The sequence below is a fragment of the Arvicanthis niloticus genome, chromosome 15 (assembly GCF_011762505.2).
Source record: "Arvicanthis niloticus isolate mArvNil1 chromosome 15, mArvNil1.pat.X, whole genome shotgun sequence".
Taxonomy (NCBI): Eukaryota; Metazoa; Chordata; class Mammalia; order Rodentia; family Muridae; genus Arvicanthis; species Arvicanthis niloticus.
In genome coordinates, this window is record NC_047672.1 from 6585316 (window position 1) to 6595644 (window position 10329).

Here is a 10329-nt window from a genome sequence, read left to right on the forward strand (position 1 = left end):
AAGTGGACACAGGTAAAAGACTAAGGCTCATGAAGGAATATTTCACTGCAGCAGACACAGAAGAAAGGATGTTCTGCTGAAGCAAGTATGGTAAAAGGACATGTGATTAAAGCATTCTTCACTAATGACATGCATGTATTGGTCCACTTTACATTGTGTAGTTGAGCTCCATTTTTCAGGGCTCCACAAAAAGAAATGCACCAAAAAGTTTCTTTTTTTTTAAACTTATAATACATTTATTTAAACACACAGGGCTTTAAATCTGTCACATTTCTTAGTTTTAAAGTAATAGTATATTAGTAATTCACCATCAATAAGAATTAACAATGCTGAAGTCAATAAATCATTGCACAGCATAGAGAATTGCAGACTTGCTTTGCAGTGACCCTAAAAACTGCCTCAAATAGAAGATAGGCATTTCCTGTATCTTTAAGAGATAGAAAGTCAGAGATGTTATGCTTTCTCTTTATGTATTGTGATGAAGAAACAAGACCATCTTGGGACATTATTTTAATCTGTTATTGATTGCCTTGTGAGCAAAGAAGACAGTGGATCAGTTTGTGCAGGTATATATAAGAAATCCCAGAACTCAGGTGGTAGGGTCAGGGAGACACGCCTGACAGAAGACATCAACTATATCCTCAAGGAAAGGGCTTTAGAGGGAAAATCCATTTAGATGGGAATGAAGCATATCTGGAACTTGGGTGGCACAGAAACAAATCCATTGGCAACTGTGGTAGCATGAAGGTCTTTCAGAGTTTCTGGTGGTGTGTTGCTGCTTCTTGCCACTTCAACAGGCTTGGTCTGAAGGAAGCCAGAGTGGCTGTCACAATATGACAAGGCTCCTGCTGCTTCTATTGATGGCAGCATCTGTGGTGGTCTACAGCGGGGCCTCTGCCAAACTAGGCAGTGTGCCCAGCAATAGATTAAAAATGCAGCAAACTATGGCAACACTGCTTAAGTTCCAGATTTGTATATGCTGAGGATACAGGTAGGTGTTTGAGAAGTGCATACAGAACCATATTATCAAGACAACTGTATGGAAGGAAAGTATTAGGTCCCTCAACCAATTTATAGACCCACAGCATCTTTCCCGTCAGTCGTCAAACTAGTATCAATAGGCTTAATAATTTTTGGCAAAGATCCTTTTGATTTACTTGGCATGGAAGCTCCTAGCATTTGACAGTGGGAGCCAAGAAAATAAGGGTTATGCATGTATGATGGTTTTCTTCTTGAGCAACATGATTGAGAACCAATATATGTCAACAGGTGCATTTGAGATAACTTTAAATGATGTGCTGGTGTGCTCTAAGCTGCCTTGTTATTTATACAGTTACAACAGGTCATCAGAACTAGAAATTATACATTAGAATAGAAACCTGCAATAGTTTTAAGATGGGGACATGGTTATGTATCTTATGTATCTACAGGGAATAAAAAAAATATGGTTACCAACAAAACTTTTAAAAAAATCAGATCTGACCAGAAAAAACCTCTTATCACTTGAGACATGGTTGTCTTCACAAAGTAAATAGCCCAAATGACCCACAGACTGTCTTAGATAGTGATTTCTCAAAAATGCATGCAAATCAACTTCAAAAGTGCTAGGATAAGTGATTGATCACAAGACATGGACAATATACAGTATGAGCAGACAATACAAAGACTGAATAAATAAATACAGATACTGGGCAATAAATGCTACTGCTACCCCCAAACAGGAATTCTTTGCCCCAATTCACCGGAAAATAAATATATGTAAGAAGAACATTATCCCAATCTGTTAAATTGGGGGTGGGTAGTTTTGCTCTCTTGATGTGTTATGGTTGTTATAGTCCTGGGTGTTGCTTCATTATTTTATATTAATAGAAATTAAAGGTTTTTGTTTAATTATTATATATTAATAGAAATTTAAGGTGTTTAATTATTGTATTTTACTTTTATAGAAATGTAAGGTTTTTTCTTCTATATTGATAGATATTTGACATTTTTAATTATTGTATATTTATAGAAATTTAAGATGTTTATTATTGTATATTAATAGAATTTAAGTTTTGTTTAATTAATATAAATTATTAAAAATTTAAAGTTGTTTGGTTAGGCTATTGTTTTACTTTATTATACATAAGCTATTTATTGGATATGTGATTGTTCTTATAATTATTTCTATTTTGTATAGATTGTTAATGTTAAAGAAAAGGACAATTCTTAAACAGAAAGGGAGATATGAAGTGGAAACTCAAGTGTTCTTCAGACACTCAATTGTGTTGGATGGTGTTTTGATAAGGCAAACACATGAAGGAATGTTTCATTGAAACAGACACAGGTGCAAGACTGAGGCAGACTCAGTCCTGAATGAAGGAAAATTTCAATGAAGCAAACACAGTAGCAAGGATGTTCTGTCTGCTAAAGCAAGCATGTAAAATGACACATGACAAAGGATTTTTGCTAATGATTTGCGTGCATAGGTCTGTCATACATTGCATAGTTGAGCTCAATTTGTCAGGACTCCATAAAGAGAAGCACACCAATAAACTTCTGGTGGGGTGCTGATGCTTCTTGCCACTTCTGTGGACTCAGGTTGGATAGCAGAGTGATATTAGCTGAGACAGATGTACATGTTGAGGCAAGACACATGCTGAGGAAAGATCCATGGCAGACTTCTAATGTGTAGAAGGAATATAAAAAAGACTGATGAACAACGGCAGAGGCTGAGCTCAGCTTGCTGGTACAGCTAGCTGTGCAGTGGTGGTTGGTGTTGTCTTCACCAGTGTTAGCTTCTCTGAGAAAGGCACAACCTAGAATTATTCCTGGAATTCCTCCCTGTTCCCCCTCATTCTGACTTGTGCCAAGGCTGAGTGAGACCTGGATATCCTTGCTAGGTAGTGCCAGAACTGGATTATTGGTTTTATCCATGAAGTATTTTCTAGAGGGCTGCTGTTGCTGACCTGTGAACTGAACTGCCAATTTCCAGACAACACAGGTGAGAGTTGCTCCAAAGAACAAATCCAATTCCCCTGTATCCTTTCTTTTCCACTGTCTCTGGTAGGTGGTGGTCTAAAGGGGAGGTTAAAGCATTTTAGGACAATGATCAAAAGTAGGTACTAAAAAAGTCAAAGTTATGATTTGCAGTTAGAGTCACAGGTGGAACATAGTCCAATCCTGAGAAGCAGGATTTTAACCATAAACAGGAATGAATCTAGTTGGTCTTTGCTATAAGATGGCTTTTAAGCCTAAGATGGAAGCAGACTGTTTTTTTCAGTATCAAGATTCCTGATCTTAAATTGTACTCTCAAGCTATGCTAACAAAAATATCATAGCATTGATACAAAAACAAACACACTGTTTAGAGGAGTTGAATTAAAGACTCAGACATCAGTCCATATGCCAATGGGTACCTGAGTTTTGATGAAGTCAGAAATACATAATAGATAAAAGACTTTATCTTCAACAAATAGTAACAACCAAACTTAATGTTTGCATATAGAAGAATGAGAATAAATCCATACCAGTTAAACTACACAAAACCCAAGTCTAAATGGATCAAAGTCCTCAGCAAAAGGCTGGATAGACTGAACATGATAGATGAAGAAGTTGGGAATCATCTTGAGCTCATTGTTACAGAAAAAAAATATTCAGAGCAGAATAGTATTTACACAGGCACTAAGAACAACAATTAGTAAATGGGACATCATCAAATAAAAATCTTTGACATGGAGAAAGAGACAGTCATATAGACAAATTAGACAGCTTCAGAATGGGAAAAGATTTCATACCAGCTACATATCTGGTAGAGGGTTTGTATTAGGGATTCTATAGGAGTGATAAAATACCATGAATAAAACACATATTGGTGAGAAAAGGATTTATTCAGCTCATACTTACACATTGCTGTTCATCAACAAAGAAATTGGGACAGGAACTCAAATAGGCAGGAACCTCTAGGCAGGGGACGATGCAGAGGCATGGTATTCCTGCTGCTCTCTGCCTTATTTCCACTGGTTTTCTCTGCCTTTATCTAACAGAACCCTTGAGAACTAACCAAGGGATGGCACCATTCACTTTAGGCTAGACCTTCCCAAATTCATCAACAATTGAGAAAATTTCTAATTCACTAGTATGAATCTCACAGAGGCAATTTTTCAACTGAGGATGCTTTCTCTTTGATGAATCTAGCTTCAGTAAAGTTGACAGAAAATCAGTCAGTATAAGGATAAAAGAACAGCAATGACTAGACTGTAAAAAATTAAAAGTATTTTTAAAAAGAATATGTATATAATGCCACAAACTTTATTTGAAGTCATATGAAGATAGTCATTTTGCTACTTGAACAATTAAAGTTTAAGAAGATTCTTTAATTTAGAAAAATACAATTACTGGGACTACAATGGCATGGCACATACAGTCATCTGAAACTTCATTTTCTGGGAACCCATAATCTCTTAAGGCCTCTGTGAGCATTAGGAATGCACACATGCATACATTGTGGTGCAACACTTTTATATAGAAATAAAAATACATGAATCATATTCAAAAAGAGAAATAATCATTTTTTTTTAAATCCTGTTTTATTTGGACTCCTAGTTTTTCAATACATTGATTATTCTCTTATCAGAACTGATTTGAACCAAAGGTGTAATTGTGGGATATACATTAGCCACAAACTTCTGAATAGTCAGGACAATTGGATCATATACCCACAACAGGACTGAGGTGGATGAGATGATGAAGTCCACCCAGTACATGACCACAAAGAAAACCACTAGCAGCAAGATAGTCTGGGTGGCCTTTTTCTCAGGGGATGCTCTCAGGTGAGTGATGCTATGAAGATACCTGAATCGCCTTTGATGTCTGCGCAGGATAATAATCATGTATGTACTTGTATTCAGCATGACTCCTACAAGAAACACATCTCTGGATGATGAGAGTGTAAAACTTAATCCCCTAATGAAGTAGTTAACAGGGAAGAGTGAGCAGGTTTTAGTCACTTTTATCTGCTTGGTCTCACTCACATTGGTAAAACTACCAACAGACAATATTGAATCACTACTGACAGACAAATTGAAGACCCAAATATAAAATAAAGCATTGATCATGTACTTTTTTAGTTTATGTTTAAATTTTGCCAGCAAAGAGATACTAGGACTGATTGTGATAGCCTGGAACACACTCAGAAGGCAGGTGTTACAGATAGAGAGACCTCTCATCACCCTACTTATGTAAAAAGTTGTCTTACATTTGATGTCATTCTCAATGTTTAGTGACTCAAATATGTCTGCAAGCCAAATATTTCCTCCAGCGAGGATCATCATAATGTGAATAAAGGTCAGTTGACAGGAGATCAGGTCCATGGGTTTAGGTCTATGACCTAGGATTATGAAAATATACAAAAGAAGAAGAAACATATTGGCTAGGACTCCAAGTCCAGCTTGGAAATGAAGGATATTTTCTAATGAGGACATAAGAGAATATATTCCTCTTAAGAGCAAAGTAGAAGTGTATTTCATATATCTGAAAAAAAAACAGCATATACATGAAACTTGTGATTCTTTGAATGGTGTGTCTATATCACCATTCTATTTTCTCTACTACTTCTGCATTAGTCTGTCTCTTCAACTTCTGATGTTCCAGAGAGCGCATCATACCCTACATGTCTATATTACCATACATATATCTCCTCTATACAGTGTATAGATAGATAGATAATAAATAACTTTAGAGTCATATATATATATACAGAATGAACACTTTGTTTCAAGCACCCAAGTCTAATGCCTTAGAAATCCAATCCTATTGATTTAAATTGTCTCATTTTATAGTAAACATATAAAATAGTAGTGATGAGTACAGAATAATAATCACATCCATATAACAAAACATTTGTTGGTCTGGGGAAAATTTCACAAAAGCAATCCAAATGATCAGGTGAGATTCTGCCTCATATTTCATTATTTTACTAAGCTCTCTTTTGCAACTATCTATGTTTTAACTCATAATTCTAATGAAATAACAGTGATAATTCATAATTATATTTTTCATTGCTAAAATGTGTCTTTAATTTTTTTCAATCCTTATTTTTAATGATAGTTCTAAAATGCTTTAACCTCCCTTTTAGCCCACTACTCACCACAGAAAGGTAGTGGGAAAGAAAGGCTTCTAGTGGTGGGAAGGGGCAGGCAGGGGAAGTGGACCTGTTTAGAAAGATCCTTTGGAGCAACTCCTATCTTTGGTTGTCTAGAAATCTGAAGTTTAGTTCACACATTAGCAGTGACAGCTTGATCCACTTGTGAACACTCCAATGGTACAACACCAATACTGTTCAGTAGAGTCAGGGTAGTGCTAGCACTATTAATCCTAAAAAAAATAGCCAAGCCACAGCCACAGCACAAGTCAGCAGAAAGGACAAGAAGGTATGCCAGGAGAAGTTCTCGGCTGTACCTGTCTCAGAGAAGCAAAGAACATAGAAGACATGAGACCCACAAGAATTGCACAGCTAGCTCTATATGTGAGCCTGGCTCAGCTTCCCATTACAGTCCCTCAGTTCCTATTTATACCTTCCAAACATCATTTGTCCTCCACATGTCCTGCCTCTGAACATGTTTGTCCTCAGCACATATCTTGCCTCAGCATGTGTCTTGTGTCTGTCTCAGCTGGCATCATTCTGCCAATCAGCCTGAGTCCACAGCAGTGGCAAGAAACTGCACACCATCAAAAGCTTTTGGTGCGATTCTCTCTATAGAAACCAACAAGTGCACCTCAACTGTACAATGTAAGGCAGAGCAATGCTTTGTGTTATTAGCAAAGAATCTTTCATCATGTATCTTTTCATGTGCTTGCTTTAGCAGAACAATCTTTCATCTATGTCTGCATTAGCTAAACATACCTTCAGGAGTCTGACTTAGTCTTTCACCAGTGTTCACTTCAGCTAAATGTTCCTTCCAGTGTTGAGTCCAGTAAAACAACATCCAAACAGCTTTCCAAAGAACCTTTAAATTTTCACATCAACAAAATGTTTATGTCAAGTAAAAATTTTTAATGTTTTTTTCTCAAAGAAATTTTATATCCTCACAATTTATAATCAAAGATATAGATACATTGAGATACCATTACTGTGCTTTCCACACACTATTAATTATGCAGCTATTACAGTTATAAATGGTCATAGATGGATTTCAAGTCAGTTCCCATCACACTAAAATCCTTTGTGAACTCCACTTAAGGATAAAAGAACTACTTTCAGCTATAAAGACAAACACTATTTTACTTTTACACCTACAAATTATTAATATAGCACATGTAATAAAGAAATATGAAAAGATAATCATTTAAGGTAAAAGATAGTAATCTGAGGTTTTTTTTTTTCTTTTCCCAAAGATATGTTCTTCAAAGTCTCTCTTCACATCCATTGTTTTGTAAATAATTTTCACAGACAAAAAATGACACATCTTCCAATTGATGAAGAGCCATCTTTCTCTGAGGTTCACTGAAGCGGAGACTGGACCAGGAAAGACCATAGTTACCATAACTACAGAGTTGTTAACATATGCATCCAATGAAAAAAAGTCATTTATTTGAAAAAGAATTGCAGTGCTGGGTGCATTCACAGTAATAGTTAGTTGTAAGTGCTGAAACCCAAATTGTGTCCATAAATGTTTATAAGAGTAGAGAAGCCATAACTATTAAATTGACCCAGACCACAAAACAAAGCAGTATACAGAGAGCTGCAATCAGACTGAGAGCTTCTTTCTACTTAGCTCTACATTTTAAAAGAAAGATCACTTTACCTCTTCATTATCACAGTATTTAATTTTGGAACATTCTTGGTTTATTAATTTATGGTGATCTTTGCCTTCTGCCTTGTCGAGATGTAGTAATCTAAGGAACATACAAACTTAATAAATGACAAGAATCATTTTTATTTTAAGCTTCACTACATTTAATGAGTAATGACCTAAAAGCTATATGACTATAAAAAAAATATATAAAAATATATATAAAGATATAAAAATATATATAAAAATATATAAAAAAAAGTCATATATAAAAGCTATATGACTGATTACAAAGAACGTAAAGTGAGTATGTATGTGATTTCAGGTGACAAGATACATGGTGTTGGCTGATGTATTGTCTACTGTCAGCAACAAGAATAAGTCTTCAGGAATCTCAGGATATAAAGACCTTAGTCACCCAAGCTAGTTCCATGGAATCTTTATTAAATGGACAATGACAACAGAAATAAACACTGATCACTTATTACTAAGATATTAATTCATACCTATTACCTGATACACTTAAATAATTGAAATGGGTGAATTGTTCTTTGGAAATTGAGTTTAGCATGGGTGTAAAAGTAAGCACACAGATGCTGACTAGAACATTACAACCTCACACTATGAGTCAGTTCTCTTGAGATGAAGCAGCAGCAGCAGCAGCAGCAGCAGAGGAGTCACTGCAGAGAATTTGTGAAACCAATCATACCCCAGATCTTCATTACACGTTGCATGGCATAATTTTGGAAAAATATAAAAATTTTCACTGTGTGTGTGGGTCTGTGTGTGTGTCTGTGTGTCTGTGTCTGTGTGTCTGTGTCTGTGTGTCTGTTTGTATGTGAAATTATGGGACTACTGAGAGTAGAGCAATGACAGAGGTGGCCAGGTCTGCTAACACATGTACCTTGAGATCAACTGAGTGAAAAACTAAAACATATAAATTATATTTGTGAAATAAAATCAATTTTAAGGAAAATATAGAATGTGTTCTCTGCTTCCAGTTGACTTGAACAAATCCATGGGCCCTGTCTACTGCACCAGCATAGACGTTTAATGTGAATTACTGAAAAAAAACTAAAAATTCCATAATTATTACAAATATAAATTCAAAACTTATCACTTAGTTTTGTTAGCATTGATACTCTCTAGCCAGTGATGTAATGACATTAACTGACATCATTTTGCTCATTTTTTAAAAATTATCAATTCCATAATTCTACATAATCTGTTTTACAGTTCAATATTGGTTTTGTAGGGGAGTGCATGTGTGTGTGCATCTGTGTGTGTGTGTGTGTTGAAGAAGAAAGAGGGAGATAGCAATCTGTAGTTCAGACTGACTTCAATCAAACCCTTATCCCTAAAAGTGTTGACATCATAGGCCTGTGCCACCACACTTGCCTAAATTTTCTATTTTACTCTTATATACATCAGTAAATGATATTCAACAAAAATAAAATGGGCTTGTGATATTTATTACCTAAACTTAAATTTACTTTGCATTTCTTTGGGAATGCATATTTCAATGAGAAATTGTATTGGAGGAAACCATGGAGGATTTGACTTTCAATAATTACAAAGAGTTTTCTCACTGTTAATAAACAGTTTACTTAATACTATATATATACAATGTTAAAAGATTCAATTTAGAAAACTTAAAATGTTTAAATTGAATTTATTTTAATTGAAAAATTCACATGTCTACTGAATCCTATCCAATTTATCTCTTTATAAGGATAACTTTACATGGATTTAAAAAATAAGTGAAGTGAGATTTCCAGATACTTTTAAAACATACAGAAAAAAATTTTTTAGAAATATTGCAATACAATTTTTAAAACGCTCTCAAATATTTTTTTTAAAAAAACTTATTATATAATGTTAACAAAGTCTAATAATTTCCTAGGCCAAGAATTGAAACTTTTCTAAACATACAAAATATATGCAAACTTAACAAAGTAAAAAATTACTGATAAGTTAGTCACGATTTCTTGTATAGAGCTAGTTTAAGTTTCATTGTATAAAAAACATACATTAAGTTAACTTGAGAAAAGAAATAAAATGAGAAAATGCAAAGTACAATTTAAATGTAACTTAAGACTATAAATGTACTCCTGCACACCAAGAAACATGTGCTCTTTGTTTTCGCCCTCTAAGTGTTTTGTTACAGGAATTGAAAACTAACATAGTTGGTAATACCTAGGTGAAACCATCATCTTCAAATTCTTAGAGTACACACTCAGGAGAATCTTCTGTCAGATGTGCTCTCTAAAATATTGCATCTTGAGTGATTTTTTTACATTCATATTTATTGTAAAAGTGATGGTTTTATGACATGTCCATTCAATATACAATACCCATTGATGAACTTTAGCTCTCTCTCTCTCTCTCTCTCTCTCTCTCTCTCTCTCTCTCTCTCTCTCTCTGTCTCCACCTTTCTATTGGGCCCCTGTCCTCTTTCCAATAGTCTCTTTCAAGTGTCACATATATAATTAGAGGTCACATTAAATGAAATTTACATTCTATTATAAATGATTACAACTGATGCCTTCATGTCTAC

At 34.8% G+C, this 10329-nt stretch overlaps 1 protein-coding gene and 1 pseudogene across 1 annotated transcript; one reads left to right on the plus strand and one right to left on the minus strand.

Annotated features, from left to right (window-relative positions):
• The first annotated feature begins 833 nt into the window (after window positions 1-833).
• On the plus strand, window positions 834-1370 carry LOC117720959 (thioredoxin reductase-like selenoprotein T pseudogene; annotated as a pseudogene).
• Window positions 1371-4580: 3210 nt separating this feature from the next.
• LOC117720705 (vomeronasal type-1 receptor 100-like) lies at window positions 4581-5462 on the minus strand. The gene has a single exon (XM_034519332.1). The coding sequence runs from the start codon at window positions 5460-5462 to the stop codon at window positions 4581-4583; it is 882 nt and encodes a 293-aa protein (XP_034375223.1).
• Between the last annotated feature and the right edge of the window lie 4867 nt (window positions 5463-10329).

What these genes read in the sequence shown, in the direction of transcription:
- LOC117720705 (XM_034519332.1), bottom strand. Translation starts at nt 5,462, where the DNA reads ATGTCCTCATTAGAAAATATCCTTCATTTCCAAGCTGGACTTGGAGTC.